Genomic DNA, 21,423 nt, shown 5'->3' on the forward strand with positions numbered 1-21,423 from the left:
TAATGTTGCAACTAGCTTTACTCACACAATGCCTGAACCCAAATCTACAATTAGTTTCTGACTTACCAACAACAGACAAAGCAGCTTCCTTCCTTGCTCCAGAAATGCAGAATTGAGCTGCATTTCATGTTTTTTCTTTCTAAAATGAAGGTTTCTTCAAAAAAATAACATATTTCTAATTTGGTGACAAAGTAACAGCAGAGACGCATCAGTACGCTCTGTTTAGGTGCGAAGTGCTGCGAGATGTCATCCCACTTGTATAATTTACGATCTTTGTTCTGCCTCTCGCCTGCTGCCGGTCAGTGTGGATGTTAGAGAAGTACCGTAGCTTTGAGCTTGATGAATCAAGCTTGAAAGTCAAAAACGTTGATGACTGAAACAGAAAGATTACAAACGAGACGATTGAGAAGCTGTTGACGTCGTGTAGAACTCCGTTGAACTCCTTCAAAACTATTCATTCATATTCTGGATAGTTTTGCACATGATGCATTAGCATGCTAACTATATTAGCAATGTGTTGTTGCTGCTAAAAGTGTCAAATTAGCCTTGAACTCAAAAACAGCAAAACCAGTCGGGATATGTTTAAAAAAGGGGTAACATGAATATATGAGCATGTGATAACAGTGTTTCTGTGCTGTGTGAACCCTGCTCAGCCATTCATTCTGTAGTTTAAAATGTAATGTATACAAGTTGCACTGTGAGCTGTAGGCTCAAGGAGACAATGTGGTTATATTTCGAAACGGTTATGTAAATTCCTGTTTGTAGGGTTTGTAGTTTGCAGTATAGTGGCTCTAGGTTATTATGAATTCATGGGAATTGCTATGAATTAATGAAAGGTAGAGGACACTGTAGCAGCAATGTGATTGGAGTACAGTTTATATAATTGGACATTTATTATGGACTTAATGAATGATTTTCCTGCACGTTTGTGTAGACTGTTTTTTTGTGGAGCCCTTCAGGAGAGCGTCGTCTGTCCATATCTCCATCCCGGGTGCTTTCCATCTTCTGCCAAGGGATCATCATCCACATCACCATTACATCCTGCAATCCTCTTCTCTGCCTCATTTGACATTCATTGGCAGAAAGGGTGGTAGAACTTTCTGAGTGAACTCATTTTTGTTTTCCTTTTTTTATTGTTTTATTTATTTTATTATGTTTTCCTGAGATCTCAGAGCTTTTGGTACACTTGTATTTAAGTAAGCCAATTGTGGTTCAACAGAAATTTAAATACAAAAAAATTTAATGCACAAATGTTTTTAACTGAATTGCTGTGTTTAACTAAAACGGTTAATTACTTACTTACTGTCTTTTTTTGTTGAAAAGAGAAGTGTGGTACCCCATTAGCAACATTTCCTTCATTCCAGCACATGCAGTGATATCTTCATTATGGAATGCTGTCACCATAAGTTTTTGGTTGCAATATATATTTTCTTTAAAACTAATCGCCAGTGTGTTGTGTGAGTTATTTGGGGTGGATATTACACGTCTATACTAACAGTATGACAGGAAAAATAGAAGCCATCTCCTCATCGAGTCTTAAGTAGATAATTACAAATTAATTAAAGATAACACTATCTTAAAGAGATGGGTGGAGGGTTACACTTTCACCTAACTATGTAGGTTTGTTAGGTTTTGTGTTTCAAAGTATTTCAAACAGTGACTGTTCGGTCCAGAAAAAAAGAAAAGAAATGTGCCTGCAAACATAATTGAGAGTGCAGTTTATTTAGTTTAGTACCGAAAGGATTGCTAAGATTGATGCTTTGGTCTCCTGTCATCACCCATCATTGCCAAGAACCCCCCACAGACACGTGGCCTTCAAGGGATGATTATATGATGGCATGATGGAGTCTGACATCCATACTGTGAAATCAGGCCAGTTTCAAATTAGAGGCAGATTATTGCTACGGCATGCCTATGTGTAGCACGCTGGCTGTACATGTTTTGAGAAAACTGTCAACCTGTTAAATGGTAAACACACCTGCTGACACCGATAGATCCTCCCCGGCGAAGCTGACAAAATACATTTGCAGCGGTGTGAATAATGTGCATCCTTTTACCTGAGTAAGTGTCAGATTTGCTGGGATAAAAGGCAACAAGGAGGAGAATTAGCATAGAGCTCAACTGGGGCCACAGACTCGGCGCTCCACGAGGCAACAATGGGGAGCTGCGTCTGCAACATCAATCAATACAATGTTGGGGAAATGCACCCGGGTTATTAATTGTTTGCCCCAGCAACCAGAAAATGTAATTAATATGGTGAAATTGGGCCACTGGCTACGTTCTGCGGGACCTCGGCTTTGATTTGGTGCTGAAGAGACAGTTTTCAATACAACAACCTATTGAATCACACCAAATTATTTGCTGATCAAGCTAAAAGTGGCCACATTAACGTCACATCTGTTTCCGTTTTAATGCATTATTCCCATTATGTGCTTTGCTGAAAGCCATAGCTCTTCGAGGGGGAATAGAGATGTGTGTATCTGTGACAATATGTTAGCTTAAATGGCCGGTTGGTAATGGTGATAGCAGCTCAGCGTTATGTCAGCCCATCTCCCCAGAATGCTTTATGGCACCCTCCACCCCGGACTTATAGGGCCACGTCTCGAGCTCGCCCGTCCATGTTACCACTTTTAAATCAGCCGGCCTAATTAGGAGCTTGACCAATGTAGAAGCACGCATTCATCTTGCTAACAAGACTTCTTTTTTTCCATCTCCCCTCTCCACAGTTGTACAGCTCCACGGACTTTGGTCGGAAATGGCAGCTTATCCACGAGCGCGTCACGCCGAACAGATTCTACTGGTCAGTCATCCTTTTGCTTCCCCTCTTTGTACTCCCCTTCTCGTCTTCAAACTTTTCTTTTACTCGGGAATGCAGAAACTGCTGTCTGCATTCCGCGCCACAGAGCAAGCAATATTGACAGTGTACGTGTGATTGGCTGGTGATGCAGCTGAAACTCTGCAACCTCGCGTCTACCCCTCCATACAATCAGACAGAGATTCATCTCCTCCTTCGAAACACGCTTTGCATTCAGTGTCCGAGGGCATGTCACATTCCACTTCATTTCACACACGTCCAGGCACATTGCACCTAAATATGAAATTATTTTTTGTACATCAACGATAAGATGGGGGGGGGGGGGGGGGGGGGTTACAGATGCATGCTTACAGATTCAGAACACAGCGCACAGTATGAGGAGCTGTGACTAATAATGGATTGGGGACGTCCCTGTCACTTCCCATCCATTCACGTCTGCTGCTCACTCCCCTGCAGTGTACCTACTATGTCTGAAAGTGCACACTCATCAGAAACAGCTCCTCTCGGAGGTGACTGCGGTTTGCCGGAGATCGCCGGTGGCTATATTCACTTTTAACTTGCGAAAGCTAGAGCTATTTCCATGCCATTGTGGTATAATCCTAAATAATGTGCACAATCCATCGCTGGCTTTGCCCTTCACCGCCAAAGCCCCTTCAAGGACATCTGAACACTGGATGGGCCCCTAGCAGTGGCTAGGCAGGCCTCCAGTTGGCTGCATTTGGACAATGGCTCCATCGGTCCAACCAATATGAAACACCGCCGCAATTGGAATGCTGAGTCCATCCAGGCTAATCCACAAGCAGCGAAATGAGCAAGATTTTACCAAGAGATATGCTCACAGTCAGACGGCATGGTGACCCTACATCCTATTCAGTGTCTTTGTATTGTTGAAATTCGCTGGAAGGGATCTGGCCTATGGCATTTAGAATATGAGGGAAACATTCAACAACAACAAAAAACCTTGGAGAAGAATGCTTCCAGATTCTTGTCCCTTTTTATTCGGTTTCCTATTCCACCTTTCCTCTGCAATGACGATCTCTGGTATCCCCCCTGTTTCATCCCTTTCTATTCGTTGCTTTGATGGTGATGTATTCTTCCATGGGCTGTCATTCTCTCCAAGGTCTGTCTCCGGCCTCGACAAGGAGCTGGATCTGGTCCACATGGAGGCTCATACACCAGATGGAAGTGAGTGTCTCATACACACACACACACACATAATGATCAGGTCTCTATAGGGATTCATTCCTCCTGGAGAAAAGAAGAAGCGTCCCCCAGGGAAACCCCATTGGCTCGACCCACCAATAAACCCAGTGCATGTTTCCTGATTAATATGCCCTTTCTTCTCTTCCCTTTCACTCGCTGAATATGTCAGCTCTATAACTCTGTGCAGCCGTACCACCAAGGTCTTTCGTAGGTCACATAGGTGAAACTGTTTATACCAGCCTACATTGTCAGAGTCGCATTTTCCCCCCATATTACCTTGGAGTGATTGACAGGCTGAGATGTGTGTTTGTGGTATCTACACATGATAAGAATGCATCTGGTGCTACAAAGAGAGGCAAATTAGTCAGAGAAAATGTCAGACTGCATAGAAGGGTGAAGTACAACCCTACAGAGTTCACGGAACACACGGATATCTGGCGAGCGCTACTTTAATCATCTGAAGCTGACACTTGAGAAAAAAAAAGGCCACCATTCAGAGATGCTCTTACGTTGTAGATGAGGTATTCTTGCTCCAGCTCTGCATATTAAGATGCTAAATAAGAATTCATCAAATTCATGCTTTCTGTATGCCTTCCTATGTGACAGATGTGCAGTATGTCACGTGCAGAGCTCCCATGTGCACAGAAGTTAACAGGAACTACCCGTTCCCCGGATACATCGACATCAGCTCTTTGGTGGTTCAAGATGACTACATATTCATACAGGTAAGGCTCTAAACGGTGAGACCCACTTACTACCTCCTACACAATGACATTACCAACGCTGAGTCAAATGAAGAGATCTTCCAATATCATATAATTTATGAGCTCACAGTAACTAGTACTGCACAACTTTGGTCAAATACTCTAACCCTAACATTTGCTCCCTATTTTCCCAGGCGGCAACTAGTGTTGCTTTCGTTAACGAAAATTATGACGAAATATCGTCGTCAATGAACCTTTATCACGTGCTGGTCATGTGACGATAACGATAATTAAATATATAATGCAATATTGTAGACGAATAAAAACGAGACTAAATGTGGTTTACAAAATAAAAACTATGCTAAAATGTGTCTTCATTTTCGTTGACCAAACGAGGTGAGACGAAATGTTGTAACGTTGTTTTGTCTCGTTAAGTCGTGTTATTATCAGTAGGCTTGTTCGAGGTGAACTGCGGAGAGCAGCGGAGCAGCAGGAGGTGGAGCCTAAACGCTGCGCTCCAGTCGGACAGTTTCCATCGGCCTTTGAAGATTTGACAGGAAGTCATAGAAAAAGTAACATCCTGTTAGACGCGATCTGTAGGCTATTTGTAGTTTGCGACCTCATTCACATTTATTTATACTTAATATATCTGTGGAAATCAGAATCAGAATACTTAAATAATCCCTCGGGAAGTTATACAGCTGCAGTTATAAGAGAAAGAGAGTCAAATAAGTATAAAAATATAAAGTATAAAATAATGCCAATAAATATTAATAATATTTATTGGCCTTATTTTTTGACAGTTATACTGTATTAAATGTGTATCTGGGTAGTGTTGCTTTCGTTAATGAAAATTCTGTCTTAATATCGTCGTCAACGAACCTTTATCCTTTATATGAGGAAAACAAGACTAGATGCGAAAATGCTGGTCATGTGAAGATAACATTTTTGGTTAGTAAAATAATATGTTGTAAATTCAAATCCGAGCGTCTTCTGTGTCTGGAATGGATGTATTCTTGAGTCTATAAGGTAACAATAATATAATAATAAGATAACCTTGTTTGAATTGTGAAATGGGTTTGGCTAAATCAGTGCTTGAATTGGAATAAAAAAGGTGCCAGTACTCTAAATCAGCAGCAACTGCACAGCACACGCGCTTGTGGCTCTCGTGGATACCATGTGTTTTTGCCTGGTTTACCTAGATAAACCCTATACTAGTTGCTTAGATAAACCATATACTAGTTGATAATTATTATAAAAAAAATAATAAATAAAATAAAACTTCAATCTGTATCTTCAAATTGATTGTGTTCATATTTTTGTACAGGAAAATATTGTTTGTCTAAATGGATACAATGTACAGTGAGATGGCAACTATGTGTGTTTTTATTGTAGCTACTTGCTTTCTGCTTGCTTGTTTGCTCTGTCTCTCAACTTGCTTGCCCTAGTCTGAGAGAGAGAGAGAGAGAGAGAGAGAGAGAGAGAGAGAGAGAGAGAGAGAGAGAGAGAGAGAGAGAGAGAGAGAGAGAGAGAGAGTGAGTGAGTGAGTGAGTGAGTGAGTGAGTGAGTGTGTGTGTGTCTTGGAATAAAGATAGGTACTTAGATACTCACACTTGAATTCCTCTGTCTAGTCCTCTCCATCCAGAGAGGGTGATCGGTTTTATTTTTCCATTTCTGCTCCCTGTACATAAGTAGATTATGATAATAGATTGTCAGGTTCGCGTCGCGAAGATTTTGGCTGAGGCTATATTAGAGGATTTACGGTATGCCCTGAAATGCATTCGACTGACGGCAAGTGTGGAGAGACAGTGCGCCGCAGCCTCCCGCAAGCTCTCGAAAATCTTTTAAACTGAATCTTGTCGATCTAAAATGAAGACAGATTAATCAACTGCATAGCCTATTATAGGTATCCACAACATGATAAAAGAACTACAATATGCGTACCTAGATGCGTCATGAGGTGGCGGTACGCTGTAAGAAGTAACGGTACGCAGATGGGTAAAAATCAGAAGTCCCGGTACTGCGTACTGGTGAGTACTGGCCCAATTCAAGCACTGGGCTAAATACAATCTTTGGGCCCTAGTTTCGTAGACCAGGCGCAGTCAGCTCTCAGCGCACCTGCGCCACGCCGATGGGGTGTGTCCGCCTGGACTTCGCAAGTTTCGTGCACCGCGCAGGCTCGCGCAGGCACACCTCCCGTCACTCCCACCCGCGCAAGTGGGAAAGAGGGAGGAGAAGAAGGCGTGAGTGGGAGACGAGGCGTGGACTGGGATTAATACAGCCGATTCAGATCTTCACCAATCAAATGAGCTCCTCTCCTCTCCTTTAATGCGTTAGGGGAGGTTCAGTGCAAGTTCCGTCACTTGACAACCCGATGACAGAAGCAGCGCCGCCGCTCCCACCACGCTCATCACGCGCTGTGCGTGCGTATCATAATAATAACAATGCCGATATTATAAAAAACAGGAGAGAGAGAGGGAGATGTTTTGGTCCGAGAGGCTGAGTTTCCGTTACACGTGCCATCCGCCTTTGATCTGACGTCAGATGTGACGGGACAATCTATATAGATATACATTCACGTGTGGATTCCATTAGTTGCATTAAATAGTGTTTGTTGTGATTATTTATTGCATTTAAATGTGCCTGGAACTGTGGAAACCTGCCTGTGAGGTCTCGGTGACGTGTGCTCACTGCGCGCCGTCAGCCAAACTTCCACTCCGCCAGCTGTGATCCGCCTTGAATGAATGGAGTTTATTTACGCCTTGCGCCAAGAGTAGACCAGGTCGGAGCTGGCGAACTTTCAGCGCAGTCTCGGCGAGGCTTTTTGCCACGAAACTTCCGCTACGCCAAGCTGAATCTGTGACGCCTCCCCCTGCTGCGCCGCCACACCCGTCTTGGCGCAGGCGATCCACCAAACTGCCAAACTGACCGTGCGCAAGGCTGCGCGGGTCGAAACTTGCATTGCGCCGGCTCCGCCACCCTGCGCCGCCCTGCGCTGCGCCACGAAACTAGGGCCCTTTGACTAAAACTATACTAGAATATCATCAGTTTACGTCGACCAAAACTAGACTATAGTGTCATCAGTTTTTGTCGACTAAAACTAGACTAAAATAGTCATGGACAATTCTGACTAAAATAAGACTAAAATGCTCAGACTTTTAGTCGACTGAAACTTGACTAGACTAAAAATAGGATCAACATGACTAAAATTGATAAAAACTATATTGATAGCTTGAGACAAAGACTAGTGGCAACCTCCAGAAAAGTTAAACCATAAGAGCCTTAAACTTGCATTCTCTCTACTGGCCATCAGGGGGCAACTTCTCTTGTTGTTTACTTTGAGAAAATGAGCCTTCTGGCTTGAATTATTATCTCAGTAAACATTATAAACATGAGTTTATGGTCTCAATCTCTAGTTTCAAGTCTTCTTGAATCCAGCATGATGTTCATTTAGTACATTATGGTCCATTTAGAGTCCAACAGACCATAACAGGATTTGCTCGTGGCATGCCTACCGTGTGATTGACAGTTCTCTATCTCAGCACCACTACTGCGGCTTTGTTACTGTCGCTACCACGCTAACAATGCAATTAGCTACTCAGATGTCTTTAACACTTAGCTGTAAAATTCTTTGAATTGTGAAGCTAACTTTGTTAACTCTGCTACTAGTGCTGGTCAGATCCACCTGTCACTCCTCTGCAGGCTTCAGAATTGTAGTCTACAAACGAGGTGATATCACAACGATTATGTCCACTTGTCCACTACGCAGTCTATGTTTATTCCACGCATAATGCTACATAGTGAAGAGCCAATTGAAGTCATAAGAAGTAGGATAGCTAGGTAATATTAGCTGTCAACAGCCGATGGACAGCACAGTCCTGTTTGGCTATATGATGGCGCTAACAGCTAACATTAACCAAGTTGCATTGAGATACAAATAGCAATCCTAGTCATGAGGTTAGTCGTGATATTTTAGTTGAACGCTGCACCACAGCCACCACCAGCTTTTTTTGATGCAGCATGTACTTGAGGGAACAACATAAATTTTCCCACAGTGGTAGATAAGGCTAAGCTGGTTGGAAACCATAGACATGCAGGAGCCTGCTTATGAAACACAGCAAAGAACTTGCATCCACTTGAAACTTTGGGTGCAACGTGCCGCAAAGTGCGCTGAACCTGGACTGGAGTGCAAACAGCGTCTATGAGCCCATAAGTGACCTGCACGCTGTCCCCGTTCCCACCACAGCCCCGTTTCCACCTCATCCATTCTGGTGTGAAACTGTTAACAAAATTAGCTTCATAATTCAAGGCTAACATTACAGCTAAGTGTCAAAGTCATCTTAGTAAGTAACTACATTGATAGCGAGTCAGTCACAAGGTAGCCCCGCCCTAAAGCATCCCCTGCTTTCTGGTCTGTTGGACTCTAAATGGACCATAATGTACTCATGGAACATCATGCTGGATTGAAGAAGACTTGAAGCTAGAGATTGAGATTTACTGTGTAATAAATCAAGTGAGAAGTGGGATCTTTTTCTAATAGACTTCCATGCAATCAGACTTCTTTTTTACAACCAGAGGAGTTGTAAAAACTCCCCCTGATGGCCAGCAAAGAGTGCAAGTTTAAGGCACTTACGCAATGGCTTCATTTTCTAGAGCCAGAGGTTACCGCCCTTGGTAGCGAGCAGAAATCACCACGCTGTCCCTAACCTGTCCAAAATGGATGCATCTTAGAGCATCGTATTTTGAAGTTGGGAGTGAGAATGTTGTTGATTAATTTGATATTGTTGCTATATGTTCAGATTCAACATGTTGCTGAAACAGATTCATTTTAAAACCATGATGTTGGTTCTTTACTACTATTTTGACCTCCGCTGCCACAAAACCAGATATATTTTCTGTGTAAAGGTTCTATATTCCCTATAGAACTTTTCACATAAAACATGCTTGAAACTCAACATTTGTGTTTTGTTTTGCTGTAGTGCTGGTCTAGCTTTAATATTCCTCCTCGCCACTGCCAGGTGTGTCGTATTTATCATGATTTGTCCGACAGAAAAATCTGAAATGGTAATGTCCCATATTCTGGGTAACAGATGAAATTCATGGTTGTATTTCAATGTTCTCCACAGCATGAATATTATTTGCTTTGACATTGTGCAAATGAGGTTTCATGCACAAAAAAGTCATGGATAGTCTACAACTACTATTCAATTGTTGAATTGCTTTTTTCCTCTCTTTTCAGCACCAGGAATAAAAGTATCAGGTTTTATTTTTTCTGCTCTAAAATATATCTCTTTCCAAAGGTGGCTGTAAGACCAACACAAGCCTCCAAGATTCTTTGGAGAAACTTTAACCTCAGCTGCTCCTACTCTTACACAGCACTCCCTTACTCTAGAACAGGGGTCGGCAACCTTTTGTGCCCTTTTTAGATTTTCTTCTTACTTAGTTTGGCTACATCAATACTACGGTTGACAAGGTCAATAATAACGGCATAGCGCATTTTTTATTTACAAGGCATCTGTAATTGTATTTTATTTATTTTCATCTGTATGCAGCTGCATAGCAGTTATGCAGCATCATATCAGAGACTTTTATACAAGAAGGCTGCTATTCTTATTGAAACATCTATGTCTGAGTTTAACCTTTAACCAGTGACTTGCGGACTGATCCGGAATAAACGGGTGGCCGAGTCCAAAAAACGAAATGTTTGAATGATATTTGGGTAATTTGCGGGTTGACCCACCATCTTATTAAAATAAGATGATGGGATATGCATCAAATATTACCTAAAGGTACATATTAATATATAATAATAACAATAATATTTAAGTAATAATTATTTTCTAAAGCATCATTGGTTGAAGGACTCTTATCATGAGAAGCGGGTTGGGTAGAATTGTGTCTTTATTAATTTGAGTTCAGGATACTTTTGAAAGGACCCACCCTTCACTGAACCCTACTAACCTTCCACCAATCCTGTTCATCAGCAAACAACTTAACAGTTAATAGGATTTTTACACCCTGTGGTAACAAATTAAATGTTTTCTTCTGCAAAGTAGGCAACAAGGAGTATCCAATCAGAAGCAGAGTAGGATGGGTTTTCACAGAAAATAAATAACATGCCATGCAACTAGTGAGACCTGTGGAAGAGATTATTTGGCCTCTGCAAATAAGAGGACACTTAAATGTTTCCAAAAAACTCTCTTGCAAACTTCTTGAACGTGTCATTGGTTCAGCTATCAGGTAAATGGACCTGCATTTATATAGCGCTTTTCTAGCTAACTAGCTACTCAAGGGCAATTGGGGATTCAGTATCTTGCCCAAGGACACTTAGGCATGCAGAGTGAAGGAGGATTCGAACGGCCAATCTTCTGATTGGAGGACGACTCGCTCTACCTCTGGCACATGTGGCGAAGGTTCATCTAGAGTTAGATGAACAATGTCCTCCAAAACACCTTACCTGACACCTGAAACAACAAACTCATATTTATCATTTGTATAATACTCTGATCAGCCTGTGCAAACCTTGTATCACCCCAATGCAATAAAATATGAAGGACATGAAACTAATATACTCTCTTCTTTGTTATTACATTCAATAGTAGCAGTAATAGTGGTGTGAGAAAATATTGATACACTTCATTATCATGATATGTATTTTTGATGCTGTATCTATTCTCAAAAACACAATCAATGTTTTTATTAGTAGTTGAAGATTTGTGACAGTGGATCAAATTTCACAAAAAGTAGTGCTATGACGTTGGATGATACAGGGACTCTGATTTATGAAAACAGTGAACTTTTTTTGTACTCTTTCAGACAACCCTATCTACTACAACATTCCATTGTGATCCAACTACACAACTCAATTACATTTTCAGGGAAACATAGAAGCATGATTGGTCACTCCAGAGAACGTCTCCACTGCTCTAGAGTCCAGTGGTGGCGTGCTTTACACCACTGCATCTGACGCTTTGCATTGCACTTGCTGATGTATGGCTTGGATGCAGCTGATCAACATGGATCAAGGCAAGGCAAGGCAAGGCAACTTTATTTGTATAGCACATTTCATACACAAGGCAGACTCAAAGTGCTTCACATCATAAAACAAAGTGAAAAAAGAAGAATTAAAAGAAAATAAAGGCAAATTTAAAAATGCATTACAGAAAGAAAGGAGAATAAAAACATATTTGCAATAATTAAAAACAGTGCAGACATTAAAAGATTTAGCAGAAAGCTATGGTGAACATAAAAGTTTTCAGTCTAGTTTTAAAAGTGGACAGAGTTGGGGCAAGTCTTACATCTTCAGGAAGTTTATTCCAGCCATTTGTTGCATAGTGATGCTCTCCCGTGATTGTTGTTTACTCTGGGAATCACTAACAGATTGGTCTCAGAAGATCTTAGTGGTCTAGAAGGCTTATGTAGTGGGAGCATATCAGTGATATACTTCGGTCCTAGACCATGTAGTGATTTATATGTGAGCAGGAGGATTTTAAAATCAATCCTCTGACATACAGGGAGCCAATGTAAGGATTTAAGAATTGGTGTAATGTGCTCACATTTTTTGGTCTTTGTAAGAACTCTAGCGGCAGCGTTCTGAACAAGCTGTAGCTGCCTGACAGTTTTTTTCGTAAGACCTGCAAGGAGACCATTACAGTAGTCTACCCTACTAGTAATAAAGGCATGTACAAGTTTTTCTAAGTCTTGAGCTGACATGAGCCCTCTAAGTCTTGCTACATTTTTTAGGTCATAGTAGGCTGATTTTGTTACTGATTTAACGTGACAGTCGAAATGTTAATCAGAATCCATAATAACCCCAAGATTTCTGGCTTTGTTTGAGGTTTTCAGGGACAGAGAGTGAAGGTGTTGAATTACTTTAAACCTTTTTAGCACCAAAAACAATTATCTCAGTTTTGTCCTCATTTAGTTGTAGGAAGTTTTGGCACATCCAGTCTTTGACTTGCTCAATGCACTGGCACAGAAGATCTATGGGGCGATAGTCGTTTGGTGATAGTGCTACATAGATTTAGGTGTCATCGGCATAGCAATGGTGGTCAATGTTATTATTTTGCATGATTTGTCCTAGTGGGAGCATGTAGATGTTGAATAAAGTCGGCCCCAAGATTGAACCTTGGGGGACTCCACACGTTACATTGGTAGGTTCTGATACAAAGTCGCCAATGGAAACAAAATAGTTCCTATCTTGTAGATATGACTTGAACCAGTTTAAGACTGTGCCTGAGAGCCCCACCCAGTTTTCCAACCTGTCCAAGAGTATTGAGTGGTCGACAGTGTCAAATGCAGCACTGAGGTCTAATAGCATTAATATTGAAGTTTTGCCAGAGTCTGTGTTAAGACGGATGTCATTTACAACTTTAATAAGGGCCGTCTCGGTGCTATGAAAAGGACGAAATCCTGACTGGAAGTTGTTGTGGCAGCCAGTTGAAGCCAGGAAGTGATTTAGTTGTTGGAGGACAACTTTCTCAATTATTTTACTTATGAAGGGTAGATTTGAAATTGGTCTGTAGTTGTTGATAATAGAGGCATCTAGGCTCCGCTTTTTTAGAAGAGGTTTAATGACTGCAGTTTTGAAGGCCTTTGGTAAATTGCCTGATTGAATGGAGTTATTAACTATTTGCAATACGTCTATTGATAGGCAGTCAAAAACATTCTTAAAAAAGTTGGTAGGTAAAGCATCAAGGCAGCAGGTGGATGATTTTAGATTTGTCACCGTTTCCACTAGAGTTTTAGAGTCTATGGCATTAAAGCTTGCCATGATTGCTGTGTTACTTTTGCCTGAACAGGGTGGTGATCCAACTTTTTTGTTTGAGATATTGATGGCGCGTCTGATGCCTTCAATTTTATTAGTATAAAAGAATGCAAACTCATTGCATTTCTGCGTGGAGTGGAGTTTAGCTGGTATTTGTGTTGGGGGGTTGGTCAGTCTGTCAACAGTTGCAAATAGGGTTTTCGCCTTATTAGTGTTGTTGTTTATGATATTGGAGAAGTATGTTTCTCTCGCACTTTTTAAGACTAAATTGTAGGCCCGGAGGCTCTCTTTATAGATGTCATGGTGAATATGAAGTTTAGTACTCCGCCAGATTCGTTCAGCCTTCCTGCACTCTCTTCTCTGGGCTGTCACAACAGCAGCTTTTCTCCAAGGTGCCTTTTGCTCACCAGAAATTGTTTTAACCTTAGCAGGTGCAATGACATCTATGACATTCAGAATTTTGGAATTAAATATGTTTACAAGATCATCAGCATGACATGGGTTTAGAGGTGGTAACAAGGAGATGGCATTTTTAGATGCCGAGGGACCACTTTAGAAGAGTACATTGGCATGTTCATTGATGTACCGCTTTTTGACCTTATTTTATTCGGTTTGTGTGTCAGGAATGAAAGAAATATTAAAGAAAACACAGAAGTGATCAGACAATGAAGGATCAGTCACAAAAACATCAGAAACATGGAGACCTTTTGTGATAATCAGGTCCAGGGTGTGTCCCTTACAATGAGTAGCCTCTTTCACATGTTGAGAAAGGTCAAATGTGTCTAGAATATTAAAAAGTTCTTTTGCACCCTTGTCATTCAAATCATCAATATGAAAATTAAAGTCACCGGTTATAACTAGGCAGTCGAAATCAGTGGAGATGCTAGACAATAATTCAGTAAAATCATCGAAAAAATGTGATGAATATTTAGGTGGCCTGTAAATAATTAACAGGAGAACTCTGGGAGAGCATTTCAGCACAACACAAAGATATTCGAATGATGGAAAAACACCAAGTGACATCTGTTACCCCTGAAATGTATTTTTAAATATAGCAGCAACCCCTCCACCTCTTTTCCCAGATCTACAAACATCAATAAAATTATAGTTGGGGGGTGCTGACTCGATCAGAATGCTTGCACTGTTATTTTGTTCTAGCCATGTTTCAGTTAAAAACATAAAATCAAGTTTAGAAGTGGTAATAAAATCATTGACTAAAAATGATTTGTTATTAAGAGACCTAACATTTAGCAGACCCATCCTGATGGTGTTATTGACAGGCTTTGAGGTTGACATTGATTTTGAGAGAACAGGAATGAGATTGTTTAGGTTAGCTGTGTGTTCAAGTTTCCCAATGTTTACTCTCTTAGTAGTCACAACAGGAATGCAGAAGGTGCCATGTTTTGATGTAGGTGACCTTGGGTCCAGCTGATAATGCGGTCTACTGCTGAACCCTTTTCTGTCTCAGTAATATTCAGGGCTGCTGTCAGGGTGGGGAGGGGGTGGCCATAAGGGAAGAGGTGGCCATAAGGGAAGAGTCTTGGAAGAGGGGGTCTTGGATTTTAGTGACTTAGTTGCAGTCTTGGAAGAGGGGGTCTTGGGTTTTAGTGACTTAGTTGCAGCCTTTGAAGAGGGGGTCTTGGATTTTAGTGACTTAGTTGCAGCCTTGGAAGAGGGGGTCTTGGGTTTTGGTGACTTAGTTGCAGCCTTGGGAGAGGGGGTCTGAGTAGGGCCGGGGGTAGGTGGGGGTAGCTCCTGGAATTCCAAGGGGGAGGAGGGGAGAGAAAGGTTTATTTGAGGGAGGGAGAATGACGAAGACCTGGATTGGGATTTGGGGGGTGTGTGGGAGGGATCCACATTCAGTCCTCCTTCGACGTTGTTGATAATCTGAGAAGGGCGGGGGGTAGGTGGGGGTAGCTCTTGGAACTCCAAGGGGGAGGAGGGGAGAGAAAGGTTTATTGGAGGGAGGGAGAATGACGAAGACCTGGATGGAGATTTGGGGGGGGTGGGGGAGGGATCCACATTCAGTCCTTCTTCGACGTTTCTGATAATCTGTGTTTCGTCTTCCATCTTTGTTGGTTCCTCTCGTCTCTTGTCCTTGGCGACAGATGATGACGCAGGCAGTAAGACATGTTGGTGATGAATAGCTTTGCCCCTAGCTTATTTAGGCAAAGTCCGTTTGTCTTAAAAAGATGCCTGCGGTCCCAGAAAAAGCGGAAATTGTCAATAAAATGCATTGGGCGAGCAAGAGATGCAGTTGAGAGCCATTTGTTGAGCCAAAACAGTCTACTGAATGTCTCCGCTCCTCTCCCGGTCGGGGGCAGAGGGCCACTGATGAAAACCTCAGCATTCACAGAGCTGACTGTTTCAAAGAGTTTGTTGAAGTCCTCTCTCAACTCTCTTGATTGTTGTTTTTCAATGTCATTAAATCCAATGTGCAGAATGATATTTTTCACAGTTGGGTGTGCAGCCAAAATTTCCAGGATTCTTTTTTCCAAATCAGACACCGTATCCTTGTAGTCAGTAAAGCAGAGTACTTTGATGTTATTACTGCTTTTCATATCTTTTACAGAAAAGTCACCCACAATCAGATTTTCATATATATACATTTACATTTACATTTAGGTCATTTAGCAGACGCTTTTGTCCAAAGCGACTTACAATAAGTACATTTGTCAAAAGAAGGAAACAAGGAAACCACAACGAATCATTGCCGATAAAGTAAGAGCTAAAAATAGAACAAGTGTTAGGTCCTCATCTGAGTAAACTAATAGTTCAAGAGCAACATTGCTACGATCAGAGTGCTATAGGTAAGGGTGGGGGGGGGGGGGGGGGGGGGAGATGTTGGTGGGTCATGCTAGTCGAGGTGAAGTCTGAACAGGTGAGTCTTGAGCCTTTTTCGGAAAATGGCAAATGACTCAGCTGTCCTGACATTAGTCGGGAGTTCGTTCCACCACTGAGGCGCCAGAACAGAGAAGAGTCTGGACTTTGCTGAGCGACATTTGTTTGAATTCAGCGATGGTGGTACCAGCCCGCCAGCTGAAGTAGAGGAGCGAAGTGCTCGCTTCGGGGCATGAGGTTTGACCAGTGTTTGAAGGTAGATGGGTGCCGTTCCATTGATGGCCCTGAAGGCCAGTGTCATCGTCTTGAATTGGATGCGTGCTGCAACAGGGAGCCAGTGGAGGTCACGGAGGAGGGGGGTCACATGGGAGAATTTGGGTAGATTGAAGATAAGGCGTGCTGCAGCGTCCTGGATACGCTGCAATGGTTTAATCGCAGAGGCCGGGAGTCCGGCCAGGAGAGAGTTGCAGTAGTCAAGGCGGGAGATGACCAGTGCTTGGACCAAGAGTTGCGTTGCATCCTTTGTGAGGAGGGTCCGAATCCTGCGGATGTTGTAGAGGGCAAATCTGCAGGATCGGGCCACAGCAGTGATGTTGGGGGTGCAGGATAGTTGGTCATCGAGGATTACACCCAGGTTCCTCGCAGTTGACGACGGCAATACTGTGATGCCCTCGACAGTGACCGACAGGTCCATGCGAGGGCAGTCTTTCCCTGGGATGAAGAGGAGTTCGGTTTTATTCAGGTTAAGCTTGAGGTGATGTGCAGTTGTCCAGACAGAGATGTCAGCCAGACAGTCCGAGATGCGAGTTGCAATGTGGGTGTCAGAGGACGGGGGAAAAGAGAGGAACAGCTGGGTGTCATCTGCGTAGCAATGGTAGGAGAATCCATGCGATGTGATAACAGAACCTAGTGATCTGGTGTATAGTGAGAACAGAAGCGGTCCTAATACTGAGCCTTGAGGGACACCCGTGTCCAGAGAACAGGGTTTGGACATAGAGCCATTCCATGTGACCTGAAAGGTGCGATTTGTCAGGTATGATGTAAACCAGGCGAGAGCAGAGTCAGTTATGCCAAGTTCAGCCAGAGTGGAGAGGAGGATTTGGTGATTGACTGTGTCGAACGCAGCAGATAGGTCGAGGAGAACGAGAACGGAGGAGTGGGACGAGGCTCTGGCGTCTCGCAGGGACTCGGTCACTGTGAGGAGGGCCGTTTCAGTGGAGTGAGCAGTCCTGAATCCTGATTGATTAGGGTCTAGGAGGTTTTTCAGCGAGAGATAGGATGACAGTTGGTTGTAGGCGGCACGTTCCAAGGTTTTAGAGAGGAATGAAAGAAGAGATACAGGTCTGTAGCTTTGGATGTCAGTAGCGTCTAAAATCCGCTGGAATGACACCTGAGGTGAGGGAGGAGTTGATCAGGGTGGTGAGGAATGGCAAGATGTCATGTGAGATGTCTTGGAGAAGAGAGGAGGGGATATATATATATATATATATATATATATATATATATATATATATTATACATACATACACACACCTGAGCTACCTAGTGGCAAATCCTTCCTGCCAACCCTTACCGGTCTTGGCAGCACATTATTAAAGAAATAGTTGTTCTCCAAAGATCCTTCAATCCTGTTTGACCTCTCTCTCTCTCTCTCTCTCTCTCTCTCTCTCTCTCTCTCCCCCCGTTTCAAGTAAACTCACCAGCACTCAACCTTAACCTCCCCTTTTATTCTAGCACCCCTGCATTTGAACACGTATGCGTCACAGACGAAGGATCCTGAAAGGGATGGGGGTAACAAAAATCAATCATACCAATTCCTCTCAAAGTTCAAACCGCCTCTGGTTACCCCGCCATCGATCTCCTGCTCCTTTACTCGATTGCATGTGGGACTGTTCTGCAGTGCTCACCGCTAGTCCACTGCATTTCCTCTACGAGCTTGTTTTCTCTCCACAGAGCCATTCAGAGCACTTACAGGATCAGTAAAAGAACCAGCCTTGTCATTCAACATTAATGCCAATATCCTTCTCCTCAGCAGAGGCCCACACGTTTCATTTGAAGGTATTCCTGTAATGAATTTCATGTCGTTTTTGATGGGAGGATTAGAGTTACGGAGCTGCGATCCCACTTTTCTCTCCGTGTGTGTGTGTCCATGTATAAAGTGCTCGGCTCTCTGTGGCCTCGAGGCTAATGACAATTCTCCAACACCCACCAGCAATGTGTTTTCCTGCTTCAGAAGTGACACCTAACAGCTTGGAATGTTTGCACAGTCTAGACCATTATGGACGACTTCTTTTTTTTTACCCCACGGATGCAGCTGGGTTAGTCAACTTAAAGATTTCTCTTGACAAAGTATAATGAGACTATTGATTGTCCTACGAGATATTTACCATTGTTCACTTTGAAACCACCATGTGCAATGGCACCTAGAGAGGGCAGCATCCTCTGAATGTAAGACAGGAGTTCACTAGAAATGGCCAAGTCCAAAGAAATACAAAAATAAATCCAGCAGTGCCGAAAACCAGCAGGACGAGGAGAAAGCAAGATTGATGTGAGCTTTCACCCTCCACTTTAAATGACTGGAGACTAGATGATATGGTGTCAGTGATGAGGTTACGCATGAGACCTTTATACAAGGTGCCCCTGTGTTTGTTCAGCAGCAGAGCTCCATCACTCCAGTGCATGGAGGAATAGTGAAACTCCCGACTTGTCAAATTCCACCACTTGGTTAGTGCCCCTGGGCGTCGCATACCGGTGCCCCGAGGGACCGATTAGAATCTGTATGGCATGCACTGGTCTGTCAACTACTACAATGTAAACTCATTGGCATTAACATTAGACACTCAGAGCAACTGACATAATATAAAGAGCAAGAGAGTCCTTGTATAAGGTTCGATAGGTCAAACAAACACAGCACTTTAACCTCCGTTTGTGTCCAGCCTGGTCTCCTTAAAATGTCGTCCCTACATAATGAAACAGCATTGTGAAAATATTTTACATTTACAGGAAAACTTTTTTTGTTGTTGCTGTGGATTCTGTTGGCTCTTGACATATCGCAAATTGGTTTCAAACACGTTCAAAAACAAAGGGTTTTTGTTATGTTTCACTTTGAGGCCAAACCATTAGGTTCTTTTTTTTTTTACCAAACCTAATCAAGTAGTTTTGTTGTCTCAACTTAACTATGCCGTTTTATATTTTGTTAAGTTTCTTTTGTTAACCACGGGAATCAATCTGTTTAAAACGGCCACTGCTTCATATGCTTCCCTGGAACCGTATGCTTCCCTGGAAACGTAATTGAGGCTCTTAATTTTTCTGAAAGAATGTTGACTTATTTCACCTTAGTTTTGTTTCGTGATCTCTGTACTTTCATAACACCACACATAAGAAGCTAACATATTTCAACTCCAACCATGATCATCTCCGAAGCCAAATGCCTAAACCTAATACCTCGTGTGAACGTGTATGACTGCTGTATGATTGGTGATGGGAGGGGCTGTAGGCGCAGAATGGCAGCCACCGTTAAAATGCATGACTACAGGCCTTTGCGCACTGGGTCTGTTGTTTACGTCCGAAATAGTTGCATGAAAAAAAAAAAAATACAACTTCACGTTGTGTCAATCACGTTTGCACACTTTCCTCTGTTAAAAAAGTTTTCGGAACAAGTTATATTTTCTGTGTGTTTTTTTGCACCTGTCAAAAAGCATTTAGAGAGTTGTTTGACCACTCACAGCCACCGTAGAGCCTGCAAACATGTTAAAACTCTAGATAATAGAGGGAACATTTTTATAGAATATTTAATGTATATTAATTGTACTTTATGACTTGTAGGTTCCTACGTCAGGACGAGCCACCTATTATGTGTCCTACAAGAGAGACTCTTTTATACAAATCAAACTGCCAAAATATTCCCTGCCTAAGGTAAGTTCCGTCAGAACTAGTATTTTACTTTGATTCTGAAATAATCTGTCCTAATTTCAGAATTAATTATAGACTCAATTATGTATTCTTATTGCTGAAAGCTTTTGCAGTTCATGTTGAATGAAAAATGACCTTGGTCTGTTTCCCTGTAAAAGCTGGAATACATGTCCTTTAAAAGTCAGGCTATTTTTCATGATATCATATTCTGAGTGAGCTTCTACACATTGCATTTATATTCATACCACCACATTGATCTGGTGACCGGCCCCAACGGGGTCAGCATGTTCTCAGCCGTCACCTCTCCACCTCCACTCATAACTCCTCTTAATCTCTCCCCACTCCCTGATAGGATTTACACATCGTCAGCACTGACGAGAAGCAGGTATTTGCAGCAGTGCAGGAGTGGAACCAGAACGACACCTATAACCTCTACTTATCTGACACCAGAGGGATCTACTTTACCTTGGCCATGGAAAATGTCAAGACCACAAGGGGCATCGCAGGGAACCAGATGCTGGATCTGTACGAGGTAGGTGCCTGATGAAATGGGTCAGCCCGTGGAGGGATACCTACAGTGAGGTTTTCATTGATTGAATCAATGGGAAGCAACAGAGATGATTCCTTTCTCGTTTCTTAAGATCTGCCATAAAGTGTAGGCTTATGCATGTGAGAACACTATGGAGTTTCTTCTCAATAGCTTCCGGATGCATTAAGAATTTTATGTGCCATTGCACAAAATGACCATGCAGTCTCCCAGGAGGATGCATTGATCGATACCAGTGACCCAACAATCCATTTGCTGCTGCTGAATCCCCCCGCTGCACACAGGCAAAGTCACTGCTGACACAATGTTTGATCCTGTTTGAAATGTACCATGCATTACACATATGATGCATGGATTACACGTAGAAAACATCATTAGGCAAGTCAAGAAAGTCTCAGTATGTTGTAGTTTTCTTCTAGTATAATTTTTTTTTGTGAAACCGCTCATTGAACATCATCTCTTGTCTCACACAATGTCACCAACACGGCCAGTTTTTTATTGTTACATATATTATATTGTTAACTTGGTTACATTCCAACACTAATGTAACATTATCTAACCTGATAAGTTTTATCCAGCAACTCTTTTTATCAGCTGGGAAGAGAAGGAAAGAGCGAGACGTGTTGTTAGTGAG

General features: G+C 42.4%; 1 protein-coding gene across 1 annotated transcript in view; it reads left to right on the forward strand.

Annotated features, from left to right (window-relative positions):
* The window catches only part of sorcs3a (sortilin related VPS10 domain containing receptor 3a), a 277,073-nt gene that overhangs the window by 195,328 nt on the left and 60,322 nt on the right, over window positions 1–21,423 (forward strand). The window contains exons 5-9 of the mRNA XM_084004962.1: window positions 2,727–2,800; window positions 3,936–4,000; window positions 4,625–4,743; window positions 20,156–20,245; window positions 20,595–20,774. Of these exons, the coding sequence (XP_083861088.1) occupies window positions 2,727–2,800; window positions 3,936–4,000; window positions 4,625–4,743; window positions 20,156–20,245; window positions 20,595–20,774 (528 nt within the window). The remainder of the gene's footprint in view (window positions 1–2,726; window positions 2,801–3,935; window positions 4,001–4,624; window positions 4,744–20,155; window positions 20,246–20,594; window positions 20,775–21,423) is intronic.

Source organism: Eutrigla gurnardus, assembly GCF_963514095.1.
Source record: "Eutrigla gurnardus genome assembly, chromosome: 3".
NCBI lineage: Eukaryota > Metazoa > Chordata > Actinopteri > Perciformes > Triglidae > Eutrigla > Eutrigla gurnardus.